This window comes from Catharus ustulatus, chromosome 4, assembly GCF_009819885.2.
Source record: "Catharus ustulatus isolate bCatUst1 chromosome 4, bCatUst1.pri.v2, whole genome shotgun sequence".
Taxonomy (NCBI): Eukaryota; Metazoa; Chordata; class Aves; order Passeriformes; family Turdidae; genus Catharus; species Catharus ustulatus.
In genome coordinates this window covers 3,013,595-3,033,606 of record NC_046224.1, presented here as the reverse complement: position 1 = coordinate 3,033,606, position 20,012 = coordinate 3,013,595, and the positions used below count along the sequence as shown (strand labels likewise).

The 20,012-nt window shown below is 46.7% G+C and overlaps 1 protein-coding gene across 2 annotated transcripts in view; it reads right to left on the bottom strand.

The window, feature by feature from the left end:
- PLXNA4 (plexin A4) overlaps positions 1-20,012 on the bottom strand; it is a 450,712-nt gene that overhangs the window by 5,305 nt on the left and 425,395 nt on the right. For both annotated transcript variants that reach the window (XM_033057624.2, XM_033057622.2), the window contains exons 27-30: positions 17,896-17,995; positions 16,070-16,260; positions 13,384-13,553; positions 10,252-10,464 (exon numbers count right to left, since the gene is read on the bottom strand). In XM_033057624.2, the coding sequence (XP_032913515.1) occupies positions 10,252-10,464; positions 13,384-13,553; positions 16,070-16,260; positions 17,896-17,995 (674 nt within the window). The remainder of the gene's footprint in view (positions 1-10,251; positions 10,465-13,383; positions 13,554-16,069; positions 16,261-17,895; positions 17,996-20,012) is intronic.

Here is a 20,012-nt window from a genome sequence, read left to right as displayed (position 1 = left end):
TGGAGGACAAGGTTTGCAGAAGGTAATCAGTCACTGTCACTCGCAGCTGTGCTCTGCTGTCAACTGGTTAATTAGACGCCATCATTTACATTTTTAATTTCTGCAATTTGACATTTTGTGCACAAGGAAAAAAAAATAAAAAGAAGAAGAAAAAAAAAAAGAAGAAGCCCATAGCTGCAGCAATCCACAGTTTTATAATTAGGAGGCAGAGGGGACGGGGAGCCAAAAGAGCTGACAGGTGTCCTGTAAACAGCGTGGAGACACCTGCTGAGATGGAGGCTGTTTGCCACTGCAGAGAAATTGGACACTGAAGTGCTGTGTGATGAGGATCCTTGAGGTGGATGAGTGGGAAAATACTCTGTGACAGAGCAGGATGAGCTGCTGGAGTGCCCTGTGGAAAACAGAGCAGTGCAAGAGCATGGGGGGAAATCCTTCCACAGCAGGAGGTGCTCAGCCTGGTTCTGTGCCCTTCCATCCCACCCTGATTTACTGCAATGGGTCAGTCTCTGCTGATACCCTGGTTTTGGGGTGGGATGTTGATGTAATCTCTGGGAGAGGGAGGCACAGGAGAGAGAGGTCCTTCTTGCCTGACATTTTCCAGAGCTAAACTCTGTTTCACCATAAAAACTCGTGCAAACCTCATTAATTTTACTGCAACTTCCATCAGGCACAAAAACATGACTCTCCCTGGAGTCCTGGCATTTTGTCTTCTGGGCTTAGAACCAGCCAGAAATCTTAGTCTAACTCAGTCCCATGGTCTAAATATTTCTCATTCCCAGTGCTCCAGTGGAAAGTGGTGTGGGTTTGTTTTTCTTCACACTCTGCCTGACCCTCTGTCCCCAGGTGGATCTGCACACTTGTCTGTGAGTAAAGCGAGCATCTGGAAATGCCAGGAGGCCCTGTCCTGCAGAACTGCCCCAGGAGAAGATGCTGAGCAGAAGGAATAAATATTTCTTAAACCTTTGCCACTCCCAGGAAAACTTAAACAGGTCTTGGCATCACCTGCTGGAGAAGATCAGATCTGTGCTGCACAAGGGAATCAGGAATTGGTGGCATCCATAACATGGCTGAGAAAACAAGGAATTTTAGGGTCAAAGAGCAAGGAATCTTATGATCCAAAAGTCAGGTTTGCCTTGGCACTGGGAAAAAAAAAAATCTACCTGCCACCAGTACATTTCACAGACTTGTCGGGGAAATAGACAGCAAAGCAGTGAAATATATTGATTTATGGCACCTGAAAAGAGAGCAGATCCTCATGAATGTTGGATAGGCACCCTCCTGATGGGTGAAATGAGAATAAAAGGGGGCTCATCACAGAAAAAATAAATGGGGTTGGTGGAGGAAATCAGAGGTGCCAGTCTGGCTCTGACAAGAAGTTAAAATTCTCCTTTTGCTCTCTGGTTGAGCTGTCACCAAGTGGTGGCAGGATAGTGGGTGTGGGGACAGGGTGCTCCCAAAAACTGGAGCACAGGCACACTCATCAACTCTTCTCCAAGTTTGTCCTGTTTCCTTTCCACCTGGCAGCAACAGACTCTTCAATCTGTGACTCACAAGGGTTTGAGAGCTCCCCATCCCTTTCCAGCCCTGCAGAGACCATTCCCCAGCAGCACAACATTCCTGTGACTCATCCAAACAAGGAAAAGCAGCAGGAAATGTTCCCTGGAGCCAAGGATGGGATGCACAGTTCTGAGTTTCAAGAATCACAGTTTCAGGGCTGTGGCCATGACAGATTCCCAGGATGTGATCTCAGTGTCCTGGGGTCACAGGCCATCACCCACCAAAGTACCCTGGTCTCCTCCAGACTCAATTTCCTGGCATCACACACCTAAACAGTCATTTCCCATTAAACCAAGGTATTTTGTGGGAAAAATAAAAGAAAAAGAAGGGGAAACAAACATGTACCAACACCCCAGTCTAGACGAGTGAGAAGACACAATATCCTTCCCTCCAAATTCTGCCATGGCCCAGTGACTTATTTATGCAGAAGAGTTTCTAATGAAGCCATCACCGTGCTCTCTAAAGAAATGATGAATGTGTGCATTAAAGCATCCTAGCAGGGATATGACAACATCCCTGCTGAGTCTTTATTTACCTTTGATTCCAGCCCAGATCCTCAGAGGTACTCACAGCCTCTCTGCCATTTGCATACCCCAATGGAAAAACCTCTGGGAAGCTGTCACCAAACCCCAGAGGCCCTTACATTTCCACTGCTGGAATTTGCAAGGCTGCCTGTGGTGCTTCCATCACCCCTGCAGCTGACAGCTCCACACCAGAGCTGGGCTGGGAGGCAGTGCCAGGGGCAGTGAGGTGCTCTGTCACCTGTGAGTCTCACCTGAGACAGGGACAGCTCTTTGACTCACTTCCACAGCCAGCAGAAGGTTGGAAACACAACACTGAGACAGAAAGGTAGCAAAGCAAAGCAGCAAATTTAGCTTAACCTGCCTCCAAAGGGTCAAGAGTGAGAACCTTGAGAAGATTCGCTGCTACTTCTGTATTCCAGTTTTTCTCATCTCCTTCCCCAGCTGTTTCCAGAAGATCCTCAGATAAAGATCAAAAGATCCAGCCCTATGTGTCTGAGTTTCCCTGTGTTCACAGGAGAGCCTCCATTCCTACCTCAAGGCTCTTCATCCTCTGCTGTGACCACAGGAAATTTGACTTCATAAGCAATTGAAATTATGAGGAATTGGGGTAAAACCCATGATTGCAGCACTCCAGCTCAGATGGAGGGTGTGAGGATAAACTGGCCATGAGATGTGTCCTCACAGGTATCAGGAGCACAGCAACCCACCTCAGCCTGCCTTCAACTGGAGACCCTCCATTGCCACTGATGGATGGAGAAGGATTTGGGATGTACCAGGATACAGCTGATGCCCTTATACTGAAAAAAATATATTATTATTGCTCCTTCCAACCTCATCATTCCCTGGGTTGCCTTTTGTTTTGTTTTGTGTTTTGTTTTCCCAAGGAAAGCGACACAGCAGTGACCTGGGCATACATCACAGTGACCTGGGAATACATTTTCTCCTCTGTTTATCCAGGGATAAATGTTCTTTCCCTCTGTACCGACGGGGAAAGGCTCCTTAGTGGAGCTGTTTCACAAGAATGACTGTGCCTGCTGCCGCTCAGTAACTCATTAACTCATCAAAATAGAAGAGAAAAGCCACGCTGCCAGTGCTTCCTCCCCAGCCCGAAATTTCCCAGCACAGCCCATGGTTTAGGCAGCTTAGCATGGAGCTAATTGCCTTCCAAAAGATCTTTTTGTCATGGCTGTTGTTTGTCGCTGGGATGGGACCGCACTCATTAATAATCATTTTAGCATATGAAAAGCTTGTAACGAATCCATGTGCTGCAGACGGCAGACACAATTACAGCAATAACATAATTAGGGTTATGCAATAGCCGGCTGTACCCAGACCAATGAAGGAGGGAGAGGGGTGTGGAAGGGATGTGGGGGACTGTTCCAGCAGGGAAGGGCTGCTGGAAAGCCGGGAACAACCAGCTCTTTTTTGGGATGCTGTGAAGCAGTGCGGGGAGATGCTGTCAGCTCAGACACTGAACAGCAGTTTGAGTTTCCTGGGAAGCATCTGAGCACTGGAATGGATTGCCCAAGCAAATTTGGGATGCACCACCCCTGGAAGTGTCCAAGACCAGGCTGGATGGGGTTTGGGAGCACTCTGGGACAGTGGAAGGTGTCCCTGCCCATGGCAGAGGGTGGAATGAGTGAGCTTCAAGGTCTCTTCCAAGCCAAGCTGTTGAAGAGAACAATTCTGTCTGTGTGTGCAAGCCTTAGAAAGGCTAAAAGCATTTGTAAGGAAAGCTGGCACATTAGGACCCAATCTATTTCTCCTCAGCCTTTGCAAATTCACACAAACATTCGCACTTTACATGATGCTCAAAAACTTTTGGGGACGATAAATTGGGTTCCTTGCCTATTAGGGATTTCAAACACAGACCTAAGCCCTTTGTTTAATCTGTTAAAGGGAGATTCAAATCTCCAGTCCCCTCGTCAGCTCACTCCAGAGGCTTGCCAGGCGCTGCAGAAAGTAGCTGATGCTTTTAGTAATATGTTTGCCCTGTATCTTGCAATGTGTGCAAAAACTGATTGATAAGTCAACAAAGAAAATCTTACTAGTAGAACAGAAAGGGGGAGATGTGGGAATACAACTGGAGAGCAGAACTGCTGGTACTGCTCAGCTTGTCACTACCGATGTGGATCTGTTGGCTGTAGTAGGCCACAAGCCTTGGCAGGAGTGAGTAGGCCCAAGCCTTGGTAGGAGTGAGTAGGCCCAAGCCTTGCTAGGAGTGAGTAGGCCCAAGCCTTGGCAGGAGTGAGTAGGCCCAAGCCTGGCTAGGAGTGAGTAGGCCCAAGCCTCGGCAGGAGTGAGTAGGCCCAAGCCTTGGCAGGAGTGAGTAGGCCCAAGCCTTGGTAGGAGTTAGTAGGCCCAAGCCTTGGTAGGAGTGAGTAGGCCCAAGCCTTTGCAGAAGAAAGCGGAATTTTGGAGAAGGAATGCAAAAGATAAGAAGGTACTTGGTACAGAGTGCTTAGCCTGCAGTTTCTAAGAGATTTACAGGAAATATTTTATCTACCTGGCTAGCTTAGATGAGGCCTAGATTGAGCAATGTTATCTGGTTACATGTAAGCAATATACCTTAGTTACATGAATATTATTGGTGGGCTATTTTTAGTAACAATAGAAAAAGTATTTAAACTTTGCTTTGTGAATCAATAAACGGCTTCATGGCACCTTGCAAACCATTAAGACCCCGTCCCTTCTTTTACACCGCTGTCAGCAATGCTTTAATTTTGCCTGTTCATGGCTTTTCCTGCAGCTTCTGCCCTCAGAATAGAGTGGAGGTTGATGGCCAGCACTGACCCAAGGGCTGAGGAGTGAGTTGGTGCACAGGGACAGGAGATCACCCAGCACCAGCTCAGAGCAGAGCCTGTGAGGAGCTGCACCCTCCACACATGGACATGTTCTCATCCTGCCAGCTGAAAGCTGCACTGTGTAAGAACAGCTTTTTACTGCGATGAGAAAACATTGGGATTTTTTTTTTTTTTTTTTTTTGAGATGAGAAGTGAAGAAAGACAAGCGAGCAGTCTTCAGATAGGCCAAAAGCTGCCCCAGAGAGGCAGGGAATGAGCTGTACCCCCTGCCCTGGGGATGCCGGAGCTTTAATTACAGCCAGGGAGATTTTGGCTGCCCAGCAGGGAAAACACTGTGATGAGAAGGAGAGGGAAGCACGGGAATGAATTGCCTGAGGACAGCAGAGGCTCTGTTGTTGGAGGCCTTTAAGAAAGGGGTAGACAAGCATCTGTCAGGAAGGCTTTAGACAGAGCTGATCCTGCCCTGAGGCAGGAGATGGTCGGGTTGACCTCCCGAGGCCCCTTCCAGCACTGCTTTTTGTTATCTCCACTGACAACACCCCCTGCCTTGACCTTTGCTATGCTACTTCTTGAGCCTTCTTTCCAGCAGAGAGACAGGGGGCACAGAAAACTCATTTTTAAAGTAGAGCCAGGATTTGCACCTGTCCTGTGATGCTTTTTTGTAAAGCCCTCAGAGTTTCTCCTAAAAACCTCAATAACTCAGAGTGTTAGGGTACATGCAGCTTTTTATTATTTTAAACTGGCCCAGTTTGTCTTTCTTTCTAAAGTTAGCTGCAAAGTGGCCAACAGGACACCACAAGCAGAGATTTCCTGGTGACTTGAGAGCCCTGAAACCCCAAGCTGACACACTGGGGAGGTGAAATCCCAAATGGGTACAGGCTCAAACATTCTCATAAAGCATTTCCTAACAAGATCTAGAGCTTGACATCTAAAGGCTAATGGGGTGCAAATCATAGCTGCTTCATGAATTATCAGATCAGAAATGTTTTGGGTTGGAAGTGATCTTAAAGATCATCCAATTCCATCCCTCTGCCATGGCAGGGACATCTTCCACTGTCCCAAGTTGCTCCAAGCCCCATCCAGCCTGGCCTTGGACACTTCCAGGGATTCAGGGGCAGCCACAGCTGCTCTGGACATTCTATGCCAGGGCCTTCCTACCCTCTGAGTAAAGAATGTCTTCCCAACATCTCACTTAAATTTCTCCCTTTTAGTTTAAAATTGTTCCCCCTTATACTAATAGTATCTGTACTCTTAAAAAAAAAATGTAGATAAGATCATGGCCTCAGGGGTTGGGTAGCACCAGCTATGTCAGGCACTGTTTGCACCCAGGTTAATACAATAAAATGCAAATGCTATTATTCTGAACCTCACATTTCAGATCACTTTAAGCTTCTTTTGATCCTGAACCTGGCAAGCCTGTTGTGAATGGTCTTCATTGGATGACTCTTAAGCTAAGAACACTTGTGATGTCTCCATTGACTTTAAGTTTTTCTTAGAGGGGCTCTTTTCAATGCACAATAAGCAGCCAAAAGGAGACTGAGTCCCTGCAGGGATGAGGAGAAAAAAGAGCACCAGATCTTCTCCTTGCAGCCCTGCAGGTGTTTTGGGCACCGGTGTGAGATGGAAAAACTCTTTGACTTCTGCTTTTTGTGCTCTGCCCCTTTTCAGTCTCCCACATCCTTGCCTCGGTGCCAGGCTCCGGTAGGGAAACATCATATTGATTGTGATGCAGGCAATTAAATGGTGTTAATGAAGTTCAAACAAGTGTTATCATAAGCTTGGCAGCATGGAGAGAAATGAAAGGTCAGCCACAGCCCTTTGTCATTTTTCAGTGTGGTGTTGAATGCTAATGAGACAGTCCCAATTAGAACAGGCTCCCCTTTGTATTGCTTGGGGATTGCATCAAATGCTCCCAAGTTCTCCAGATTTCCAGGCTCAAAGGGGACATTTGAAGTAAACTTGAAAAGATGCAGATCTGAAGCTGCTCTAATGTAAATTCAGCAGAGCCTATGGAGTTTTACTAACTGAAGTCAGATGAGATTCTGCTCTACCGTTACCATTCTTTTCCTCTCCTTTTTTTTTTTTTTTTTTTTTTTTTTTTTTTTTTTTTTTAATAGACTCATATAATGATAATTGAAAAGCCTCCACTTTGTTTTAGAACTACAGCCTGGCTCTTCGTGGCTCCAACAAAAGCCAAATAGCCTGTCCCAATTTCCTGGGTTAATTGTCCTGCCTCATCAGGCCTCGTGTTCTGCAGCAGGAAATCCAAGATGTGGCTGTGCTGGGACACTTTTTAACTACGTGTTTCCAGCTCTGGGTGTCTCATTTGAACAGTGAACCTGTTTTTTCCCCAAAACCCAGAATTTCTCAGCTGGATTGTTCCAGCAGGCAGAGTCCACCTTTGCTTCTAACAATGCTATAAAAGGACTATAATAAAATCACAGAATAGTTTGGGTTGGAAGGGATATTTAGAGGTCATTTAGTCCAACTCCCTGCAATGAGCAGGGAACATCTTCAACTAAATTTAAGTGATGCACAATATTTTTTTTGTTGCTGCTGTCAGCAAATCCATTATCTTGAATAATTATAGAAATGGGTACTAAAACAACCAACCTCTCAAAATGTCATGGAAAAATGTCCATTTCTTATATAGTTTTCCATTAAGTCGACAGGAAACTGCAAAAATTGGTAAATTCCACAATATTTTAATTAGTCATTGCCATGCATCCCACTTCTGAAGGCAACACTTGACTCATCACAAAAAAGTAACTGAAAACATGAGAAAATCCTACACTAAAACAAGCCAAACAAACAAATAAATCCAGTGAAGACTCTAACAGTCTTGCTGTTGAAATCTTTTGGAATCAAATTTCCAGTTGACCACCCTGTGGAGGTGCACCAGAAGCTGTAACCATTCCCTTCCCAATGCACATTCCTAGGTGGAAAACAAAAATTGAAGGATTGGAGGGAAGTCTTTTCATCCCTGCCTCCTCCTCATGCCAAGGCCATTCCCTGCTCTGAGTTTTGTCAGCCCCAAAAGCTCCACACCAAGAAACCAGAGGTTTCAAAGGGATGGCTTGGAGTAACCCAGCTCAGCTCCACTCCCAGACCTCTAAATCCAGGAATGTTTTGATCCAGAGTGCCTCAAGCTGGGTACAATCTACCACTGACTAATTACCCTCTTAGAGTTTCATCTTCGTCAAAGAAGTTCGTTTGATTTCAGGTTCTTGGGATTTACTCAACCACTTCTTAAACTCCCAGACTTTTTATCTCCTGATTCACTCTTTGAAGAAGTCTAGTGGTCTTGAAGGATGCCATCTCCAGCTGATGCTGACTACAGAAATAGCTCCAGCCAGCACTGGAAGCCTTTGGATTTGGAAAAACTCCCTCAAAGCACAATTGCAGAACGGAGAGAAGGAATTCATTAGCTCGAGGTAGAACTCGAATTATATTTTATTCATCCCTGATAGGTTTTTTTTTCTTTCATCTCCTACAGCATCCAGGTGCCACTGCCTTGAGTCAGTGGAACTGACACACAAAAATAAAAACAAGGAAGAATCTCTAACCATATTCCAAAACCTGCAGTCTCCCCTTGGGCTTCAGTTCAAGTTGTCAGACATCAGTGCAGATAACAACCCAGCACATGCTGGGGACAGGAATCCAGGGCTGTTTGCAAGCAGCAGGAGGTGTTATGTTCCTCGTTTGCAAACCCAGTTGTTTGGGAAAACTTCCAAGGAAATACAGCACCTATTGCTGAAGATCACTGGGCACCAGGATTTAGCTCCAAAAAGTTGGAAATTGAAATCAATACTGGAAAAAAACCAAAATGGAAACTGCAGCCTTTTGTTTATCCAGAGGGAAAGGAAAAAAATAAAAAGGTGTTTGTTGCACAAGGAAATATCCCATTTTCCACTTAAATACCTCAGTTTGTCACTCAAATGTAGCATCTCCCAGGATAAAATCAAGCAGTTTGAGATGGAAAACATTATTTGTCCACAGAAACCGCCCAACCACATAAAGTGTTGCAAAAGCATCACTAGAGAATGACACCTTTGGGTCACTGTTGGTACAAACTTGATTTCTAAATGGAACCTCCAACACTTGCTTCCCATTATCCAGGTCAATCCAGCAATCAGCCTCAATGCACACTAAGAAACTTGGACACGGTACCAAAAGTAGGTCATAATTAAGCAAGGTAGCTCATAAGAACCTTGCAGGTTGCCTAGAAACGACATTTGCTGAAGTGTTTAACCACATCTAAAAATAATTGTCCAGACAAATCACAGACCAATGGGAGAATTGTTGGAAAAAACGCTGCCTCGTGCCGAGGAGGGGATGGAGCTCTTTGATCAGCCACACTTCTGTCAGGAAATGAGAGAAAATCATCCCCAGCAAAGGCAATACAGGGATTTATAGCACAGTCAGAGGTGTCTGCAGCAGCAGAGGCCTTGTACAACCTGCAGGATGGGATATCAATTTTAGGCCATGCCTGGGAAGTCATCCAGAGGAATCATTGCTGGAAGCTGGATGCAGTGCACAGGAATGATCTGGAGGATAAACCCGCCTTTGTATTTACAGAGCAGCGACCATTCCCCATCTGTGCAGTTCCCAAACCTGTCAATAACGCCAGGCAAGTGCACAATATTGGAAAGCAAAGCACAGCTCCTGCTGGATGAAGAACAGGATGTGCTGTTTGTTTGTCCTGGGGGACACCCTACAGAAACTGAAGCCCCAACATGCTGCAGGAATACATGTTTTGGTTGTATTCCCTGTGGAGCAGCTTTGCCAGGCACTGACCCTCAGCACAGCAGATTGAAATACAGCCACGGGTCTTGGAAGTGTGGACAAAATGCTTGGAAGGACCTCTGACCTGACATAAAATACCTGCAGAGCTTCAGTCAGCAGCCTGTCAGTCATCTGGCATCTCACTCAAAGCACAGAGCAGCCTCCAAGGGAAGTTGCTGGGGGATAATTATAAATCCCTTGGGATGCAGGCAGTGTGGGGACTGTCACAACGGTGCTGAGAGCAGCACACCACTCAGGCCTGTGTGGAAAGACTGAGAAGCCTCTATGCTTCCCAGGGCTCACACACATCACCTCCCCTTCTTCCTCCCTCTGCTCCTTCTCAAGAGTTTCTCCTCAAAAAGAACAATGATAGCAAACACCTTCAGCTCCCACCATTAATTAAATTTCCATCTCTGCTGCAAGGCACAAGGGAATAACAGGCTAACGTGAAAATTTCCACTTAGCAAAAGGCAAAGAGAAAAAAAAAAACAGGGACAGTAACAGCAATGCTGCCTCCTACCTCCACCCACAAAGCAGGACGTGGGTGTGTCACTCTACATAATTCCATGGCTAAAACTCACCTTTCCACCCAGTTCTTGTAGCTGGGGATGTCCTTGGCGTAGAGGAGCTTGTTGGAGGGGGAGTCCTTGCCCAGGCGGTGCTCGGAGGTGGAGCAGGAGTCCATGAAGGTCTGGGCCACCACGGACAGGCAGGCGTCCGTGATGCTGTTTTTGTGGATGTCGAAGACAAACTGGGGGTTCTTGATCATGTTAACCCAGAACCGCAAGGGGAGGCTGCACAGGGGAGGGAGAGGGGACACAGTCAGTGGCAGCTTTGCTGTGTGACATCCCAGCAGCAAATGGGAGGCAAAGACTGAGGCGTGGATGTGAGGATTCTGGGATAAACTTTGCTGCACAATGAATTCCTCCCCTACAAAGCCTAGGGACGGTAGAGATTCACCTTTTGTCCCTGTTGTCCTTACAAGGCAGATTTTGTGAGTCTCAAAGTCAATACAGTCGTGTTGAAGGTGCCCATAAATTAATGGGAGTATAATTTAGGTGATGACAAACACTCTGAATCTCTCTGTGTTAAGCTGCAATGGAAAGTTGAGCCTGTTGGCTGCTCCATCAGAGGAAGACAGGCATGGACCCCACAAATATTATTATGGTATGGGTTCTAAAGCACTGGAAAAGGCTGCCCAGAGAATCTGTGGCTGCCCCTGGATCCCTGGAAGTGTCCAAGAACAGCTTGGAGCAACCTGGGATGGTGGGAGTTGTCCCTGCCCATGGCAGGGGTGGCACTGGATGAGTTTAAGGTCCCTTCCAACCCAAACCATTCTGTGACTCCCTACATTTGTCATTGAGGACTTGGCTTTCAGCCCTCACAGCAATCCCATGGGAGGTAGGTAGAGCTCCCAGGAGCCTGGGAATGCTCATGTCACACCATGTCCTGTCACTCTCCACTGCTCCAGCCCAAGCCTGAACATGATCCCAGTACCCTGAGCAGGAAGCAGTTGCTATATGACAGTGAAGCCCCACTGCCTTAAGGAAAAAAAAAAAAGGGAACTGGGAAACAAGTATCACAGCCTTTGATATGAAAATATATCTGCCCTAACCAAGGAAATGTTATTCCAGTTGCAATCCAAAGCCCTTTCCCCACTTTTTCTCCAAAGAGCTCATTTGTATGAGATGCCCTGAGGTACCTTGTATGAGATACCTCCAGCCTTTGCCTCGAGCCTTTTTGTCAGGGCAGATGCACTGCAGTGATCATGGCCCAGGAGCTGGGATGTGTCACTGAGCACAGAGCCCAGCTCCTGTCTCTCTCACAGGCAGATTGTTAAGTCTACCTTCAGTCTCTGCATCTTTCAGCTTAGCAAATTCTCCTGATATTGAGGGTGAACTCCCCAGTTCCTCCCATTTACTCATTGTGTTCACAACTCTGTAAAAAATTCATCTCCAAGTCTGAGAGATTTTGGGTAACAACCTCCCTGACAGAGGGTTGTTTTCCTAAACCTCTGTGTGTTCTCCTGAGCCAGCAAAATCACAGAACAAATGTAAGGAAAGCCCCACACAAGGAATCCTGTCAGCCAAGTTCAGGAGAAGAGGGAGATGCTGGAAAACACAGAATTACAGAGTGCTTTTGGTGGGAAGAGACCTTAAAGACCATCCAGTTCTCCACCCTTGGTGCAGGGACACCTTCCACTATCCCAGGTTACCAAGCCTCATCCAACCTGGACTTGCACAGTCCAAGGATGGGGCAGCCACAGCTTCTCTGGACAGCCTGTCCAGAGCCTTGGGGAAGAATAAGTAAAAAATAGCAATGAGACATGATGGAGTTGTGGGAATTTAGGCTGGGAATGGAGAATCATCACTGTGGGGATGAGGTGGATGAGTGAACCTTGCAGAAGTCCTTGTGCAGGATTTTGGATGGCAGGCACAGCCCTGGTGACAGCAGAGTGTTTGTGTGCCTGGCTCTGGGGAGGGGATGGGGGACCATGGCCCTGCCTGGCAGAAACGCAGCCCTGTGATGTGACTTTGAGTTAATTTGATCTGATTGAACAGATTTCTCCACACTGCCCCTTTTCCCACAAACACACACACTCTGCCTTCCCCCCTCCCCCCTTAAATAAACCTCCTGCTCATTTAGGCTGAGTGGCTGCAATCAGCCTTAGATTAGTGCCGCAGATAATGTTAATAATATGCTAATGTTTCATTAGTTGAAAGCCTCTTTGGTGCATGGGGTTTCTTTTTTTATGTCACCGGCGCTGTGACGATCTGCCAACAGCATGGCTGGGAAAAGAAAAAAATGCATGAGCTGGGAGCCCCATGGCTCTCCTCTGCTGCTCCTTTTATAGTCCCTGTGTTTGCACAGGAGAAGGGGAGGGACCCATTCCCAGTGGGGACACTCGGCAGAGAGGAGGTTTTTCTCCACAGATCCTGGCTTTTCCTGCTGTCCCACTGCAGGGATGAGGAGGAGCTGGCAGCTGGAGCAGGGGCTGATGTCACACTTTGCCACTGATGTCACTCTTTGCCACTGATGTCACCCTTTGTTACTCACTCCAAAGAAGACTCACATCCAGCTCCAGACCCTTTAAGTACTTTGTACCATTGGAGATGCTCTCCTGGCTTCCAGCTGTCACACCAGTCTCCTGTGGGTGCTCCACATCCTCTGAGGATGTGTTGGATACCTTAAAATTCTCAGCTGGCCTGAGATACCTCTTGTGGGCAAACAAATAGAGCTGGGAATTAAAACACCCAGTGCAGATGAAGCCAGAGGTGTTGAATCCTCTGCCATGCCTCCCTAGATATTCCTATGTGATCCTGGGCACTGCAGCAATTAAAATCTTCATTTTTTTCCTCACCAAATCCCTCACAAATCCTGCCATTTCCATATAACACATGGCAAACTGGGACTTGTTTAGCAAAAGTGCTCTGCCCCTGACAAAATCCTTTAGATTTTGGGACCTTCTGGCTTTTCCATTGACTTGGCAAGACTGAGCCTCATCCTTTGAGCCCCACACCAGGGTCCTCATGTCCCCCAGCAGCCAGATTCCAAACACACTTCCCTCTGCTCTCCTTGCAGCCCAGCAGGCAGTGCTGGGCTGTGCTGAGCTGTGCTGGGCTATGCTGGGCTGTACTGGGCTGTGCTGGGCTGGGCTGTACTGGGCTATACTGGCCTGTACTGGGCTGTGCTGGGCTGTGTCACTCACTCACCAGTTGCTCTTCCAGGTGTGCCGCACGTGGGGGTCGTGGATGTTGTGCTTGTCTGCCTGCTCATCCAGGAAATCAAACATGTACTTGATGGCCAGGGGGAGGGCACTGCCACGGTGGGCAGTGCTGAAGATGGTCTCAAAGAGGTCGTCCACGAACTTCTGGAGGGTGCCCTGGTGGGAGAAAAGAGGAGAGAAAGAGAAGAGAAGAGAAGAGAAGAGAAGAGAAGAGAAGAGAAGAGAAGAGAAGAGAAGAGAAGAGAAGAGAAGAGAAGAGAAGAGAAGAGAAGAGAAGAGAAGAGAAGAGAAGAGAAGAGAAGAGAAGAGAAGAGAAGAGAAGAGAAGAGAAGAGAAGAGAAGAGAAGAGAAGAGAAGAGGTAACAAGTGAGTACAGGACATTGACTTTTAGTACCCCACTGAAGACAGGGATCAGACCAAGGTGTCATTGATAAGTGGGGGCCATCTAATATCAGTTAAATGTGACACAACCTGGAATTTCAATACAGGTGTCTTTAGGCAGGAATCTTTGTCATCACAAGAACCATTACACCTCATTTCCACACAGATTCCTCTCTCTGCATCCCATCCTCAATGCTTTAGTGCATTTTCCAGGCTGGCTTTCACCCAGGGCCATCTTTTAAGCTGGGAAGAGAAGTCAACTGGGTGACTGAAGGTGCCATGGAGACAAAAAGGACAAGAGAATCTAGAGAGGTGGGTGGTTAATGTGGGACCAGTGTCCTAAATAACACAAATTTCATTCCCAAAAGGCCTCTTCTTTTATTCTCCACTGGCAGGAGAATCCCAGATCCAGGGCTTGGAGAGTCACCCTTGTGAGGACAGCTGATTTTTAGCAGGAAGGAGAGGAGCTGGAATATCTGAGGGTGACTTGGAGAAGGGGACAGCTGAGGAGTTCTGGGCTGGGTTTGGGGTGGAACCAGGCAGGGCACGTTTTCTCTGCCACCAGAGCTTCACAGGCATTTATGTGTGGACACCATACAGCTGCTAAAATAACCAAAAATCAACTGAGTCTCTAACAAACATTCCCTGATATGAAAAAAAGTCCTTTCCTGCAATAAAAATCTCTGCCCTTTCTCCAAAGACCTAAGCAAAAAATGTCTCCTTTCTAGAAACAAAGCCCCAGGTTCCACCAGAGTGGCTCAAGTTTACCTAGAGCTAACAAACACTTAATTAGAAAGCTGTGGTCTCTGGCTGATTCACCACTTGATTTATTCTTCAGGAAACAGAGGCACCTTTTGCTTGTGTGAACTCCTGCAGGGTGAACAAAGCCCTGCAGCACATGTCTGACTCAGAAAGGGCTCCAGAGGGAAAATCCTCTTGGTGTGACATGGAAGAGCTGCCCTCAGGTTCAGTTCCTGGAGGGAATTAGTTCTCTACATGCTCACCCTCACAAATGCCTCTCTGAGGCTTTCAGGGAAGAGGCTCTTAGGTATCAGAGGTCAGGGATTTACCAGAATAAAAATCATTGTCAGTTTAACAAAGTATTCCTGGGGATTGTATTACAGCAACTGCTCTCTCTCTTTCCCTCCCTCAAATGATCACAATGAGAAAAGAAAATTGCTCAGCCCGAGAGGGGAAACAATAAAACCCCCAACCTTCCTACTCTTTTTGTTGCTGGGCAGGGTTTGCAGCTGCTTCTCTAAAAAAAAGAACCAAAAAAACCCAAAAAAACCCCCCCAAACAAAACCCAACAAAAACCCAAGCAAAATAACAAAACCAAAAAACCACCAACAAAACCAACCCAAATGTTGAGTTTGTGACCCAGAAAGAAAGCAAAAGCAGTTCAGTGGTGGGGTAGGGGCTGTATCCCCAGACAACATAAATCAGCAGCAGTCCAATGCTTGCTGGTCTGCACCAGCTGGGGCCTGAGCCCTGGGGAACAACACTTTCCTTTCTCAACATTTTTCACACGTTGTGTGATCCATAAAAGCCTCCTGATGCCAGGGAACCGGGCATGGACCAGGGGCTAAAGACAAAGCTGCCTTTCCTCCAAATCCCTCTGCAGCTCAAAGGGCAAACTCGGGCAGCATTTACGTGAGCACATGGAATTGTGTTTGTGCCTATTAATACCCTGACAAAAAATGAGAAAAGTCTGAGTTGTGGGTGTGTTTGGAGACTCAGGTCAGGATGACTTTGCTCTGTCCCCACTTGATTCAATCTGTGTTTTCTGTCTGTACCTGCTGAGATCTCATGTCTCACTGTAGGGTCAATATAACCCTCTCCAAGTCATCAGCATGAGAATCTCTACTGGCCCAGGGGAAATGCAGAGAAGGATTTGCACCACAAAACTCAGGATTTTGTGGTATGGGAGCCATTTCAGACAGTGAGGCTGACACATCTTTGAAACCTGCCCTGAGCACCTGCCCTGCTCTTCACTTGCTCAGTTTTGGTACAAATTACAAATCAGGATAATCAACAACTCCAGCACCTCCTGCTGTGCTTTTCCCCACCAACCTCATGGCCCTGGATTGTTACTCCTCGTTGCCTTTCCATTGTCTCTTTTTTTTTCCTACTTTCAAAGCGCAAGCTCCTTCCCTACATGCTTGGGACTCTCCTCTTGCTCTATTTTCCTTCTGCTCTTCTCTTTTTTACCCAACTTTGGCATCCTTTGAGCGGCCTCTCACTTCTTGAAACTCCACCCCACTCTCAAACCCTCCATCCCCACCACATACCTTGGTGGCCAGTAACCTGGTCAGGTAGATCTCAGAAACCATCTTGCTGCCTCTGTCACCCTCTTTTTGGTCTCCATGCTCGTGGTTCTTGACCAGGTGCCACATCTTGACGCCGCTCTCCAGGTCGGGGGTGATCATGGGCGTGCGCGAGCGGAGGCTGTCGGGGCTGCCCGTGTAGCGGATCATGTTTTCTGCAGAGACACAGATCCAGGCATGTCCCAGCAGCTCTTGGCATTGGGGTTTTCAGGAATTGTGCTGGTGGCATGCCACCAAAAGCGTTTTTCAAGGCATTGTCTGTGTGGTTGGCTCAGCAAAGGCAAGCGGTGTCACCAAGGGGTGATGGCAATGTCTACACCATTAAATTAAATGAGGTTCAAACACTGATTTCCAGCTGTCCATAATCTTTATCATGTTCCCTGGAAGTGGCACTGTCAATGTCAGGCACTTCCCGGGACTGTTTCAGGGGGTTCCTTTTGGTAACCTGGTTTTCCTGTATTTTCCTGTTGTTTTTTTTTCTTTTTTTTTTCTTGATGTCTCTATTGTGATCCTTTATTTAGCTCCTCATCCCCAGATTTAGAAGGAGCTGCCTCTCCTCCCTCCCTTGGCATCAAAGCAAACAATTCCTGCCCAGCCATCCTCCTCACTCCCTGCTCCAAAATCTTGTTTTGACAGGAATCAGCCAGAACCCCAGGTGGACATCCATAAATTTCCTCTCCAAGAATAATTTTAGCCTCCAGATTTTACCTCTCTGCCTCTGAGTGATGGCACAAGGCATTCCCCTCTCCCTGACCTTCCAGCAATGTTGCCTTTTCCAACCATAATTATCAGAAGTGTTGCACCTTTCTGTAGCAAGATCTGAATCAGCCTCATTAATGCATTACCAATCTCTACATATTAATTATCAGATGGAATATCCTTTTTCTCTCTGGATGCTGTTTTCTTAATTGCAATTAACAATCACTTTTTGACCCACCACATCTCCTCCTCCCCCTGCCTCCTTCCCTATTCCCTCCTCCTGAAAAATCAAATGGCAAAAGAATTAAAGAAATCCAACAGAAATTAACCCCCCTCAAGTCTTCCTTTCCAAAGGTCACTGTGTCTTTCAGTAATTGCAACAACATGGCAAAGAGGATGAATATTAATAAGGCGTCATAGATCATTTATGTCCTTGGAGAAAGTAGAAGGGGGCACCCCTGGACATTGAGTAACTGCACTTTCCCTTAAGATAAAGGGAGTGAGAAGGATTGGAGATGCTTTCATACATGAAAAATATGAATACAGTGATATGACAGCAGCATTCAGGTTGGAGGGGGGTTTGCAGCACTCTGGTTCTACTTTGGGGATGTTCAGTTTGCTGTCCAGCATCTCCTTAGTGAGACTGGATGCAATTCTGGTGCAGGGGAGGAAGGTGTGGGAGGGGTGGGGGACACTCAGGAGGTCCCTCAGGTTTGGCAGAGCAGCTCCCACCTGGTGTCCCTCTCACAGCTGGGTCACTCTCAGCTGTATCAAGGGGACATGGGAACAACAACCCACTGCTCTGCTGATAAAGACCTCAAACTCTAAGAGTGACATCTAAGAGGGAGGCAGTTAATTATACAGACTCATCCTTTCATTAACTTCCCAAGAGCAACTCAACCACTTGGATCAACAGTTTGAACAAGATATCAGAGATTTTAGATGGCTAAATCCTCCCCTCCTACCTCATTTCACCAACTAATCATCTGCCCATCAGTGTCCCCGCTGGTGCTCAGAGTCTGGTGACCACTGTGACGTTTGGGATCTCCTCCCAGTGCTCTCCCAGTCCATCCCAGCTCACCAGCCCTTACCATACTTGCTGGCTGACGTCCGGGACACTGTGGAGTTGTTGACTGCATTGTAGGCAGTGACTTGCTTGGAGACCAAAGCTACCACAGACCCATCTGGGACCTGCAGAAATAAAAGGACTCTGTCAATAAACTCCTGAAAAGTGGCTGAGGACCATGCCCAGGGCAGCTGCAAATCAGTGTCTCTGTAGGCAGGGCACAATCTGCTCTCAAAGCTTCAATTTCTTGCTTCGTTGAGTTGGTCTAGTAATAAAAAGGGACAAAATCTGTTACACAGCCAGAATCCTGCACTTGGACAAAGGGACAACTGGTGACAAACAGATTCTGCTCCATTCAGGCCCTGATTCAAAGCCCAGTGACGACAGGGTGAGTCACTGAGTCACTTAGGTTGGAAAAGGCCTTTAAGATCATGGAGTTCAACCATTAACTCAGCACCACCATGTTCAATGCTAAGCCATGTCCCCAAGGGCCACATCCAGAGCCCTTTTAAACACTTCCTGGGGTGGTTTTTGCATTAACCTCAGTAAATCTGACAATAGGTTCATCCCAGGGAAGCTCTTAGGCAGAGCACGAGCATGAGAACAATAAAATCATCCGAGCTACTTCAAACCAGCTTGGCTGTCCCATTAGGATGATAAAAGCGATGTGAAATGTTCCACTCCTTCCTCCTGGATTGCAGGTGATATCTGAGTGCCTGGTTCAAAAATTCCTGTCTACATTTTCCACTGTGAGCCTGTCAACCTCTCACCCTTCCAAGTGACAAATGCACTGCTGGGCTGAAGAGACTGCCAGAACTTCTTTTTCTTTGTTCTGTCAGAGGGTCTAGGATGTGGAAAAGCAGTGGGTTTGGAGTGACTGATGTCCAGGATGTCGTGGGACAATGTTTTGAGGGGCCACAGAACATTTTTAAAGGAGCCAGACTTTGCATATCTACAACAGGGCCAATCAAGTGGGTCCCATATCAGAAATGTTAACAAGCCCATGGCTCAAAAGAGCCATATCAGGAACATCTGTGATAAATAAGACATCATAAAGAGGAGATGGGTAAAAACAAATCCCTTCTAACGACATCTAACTCTTGTCTGTGTAATAATAATAATAATAATTAGCACTTGCATGGAGTTTTTCATCTTCAAAGCACTGCAGAGGCTAATTAAATAGCCCCTCAGCAATCATGGAAGGCAATTATTGGCTCTTTGTAGTTTTAGCCCCACACCATAGATGGGGAAACTGAGGCAAAGGCAATCTCAGTGTCTGTCCCAGCATGCTCCCTGTCAGCCTCCAGCACAGCCAGGAAAATGAGATTTCCTGAGGACCTAACCCAGCTCATCATACAGCTGGGAGCTCGTAGCCTGAAGCAAAGAAAACATGGAAAAAGCACAGAGAGAGAGGAAAAATTATGCCTGGTTTGTTGATGAAATAAAGCAGGAAACGTCCTTGCACTGTCTGGGGAAAAAAAAAAAAGAAAATCAGTCAGCAATGCTGACTGTCAATCTGAAGTAAAAGTTTTGTTTCCTTTTCAAATTATTGCTTGCTGCCTCCTCAGCTCAGCTCTTAAGTGACAAGAGAAAATAATCTTGTTATGAAACAGAGGTTGCTGAGGTGTGATGGAGGAAATGACAAAATTGCCATCGGATCAATCTTAATGAGGCCTTTTTTGTTGGTGTTTTTTTCCAAAGGAGAAGACTGACCAAAACTCCACTTTTTTCATTAAATCTACTGCTTGTGTGACATCTCTAACACTCTTTTATGGATTTCCAGGTCATGCAGGGATGAAGGGAAGCAGAGCAGGTCACCTGGACCAGGTTAAGGATCAAAAACAAGAGTTCCATGTAATAACAACTCCACTGCTCCATGGTCTCCAGCCATGCTGTTTTCCACCTCCTTTTCCCAGTCACCAAGCCTCCCTCTTCCCATTTTTCTCTCTTCCATCCTTCTGAACTTTACCTGCATTAAAAAGCCATGGATACATTGGAAAAGGGGGCATGGAAAGCCTTGGATTTGTTTGTCTACATGAGAATTGTTAGCTCCTGTTATCCTCATCTCCTCTTCACCACCTCCACTCACCAGGGCTGTCCTTTCAGAGAAAAAACAAGATTTTTTCCTACCCTTGGCTTCCT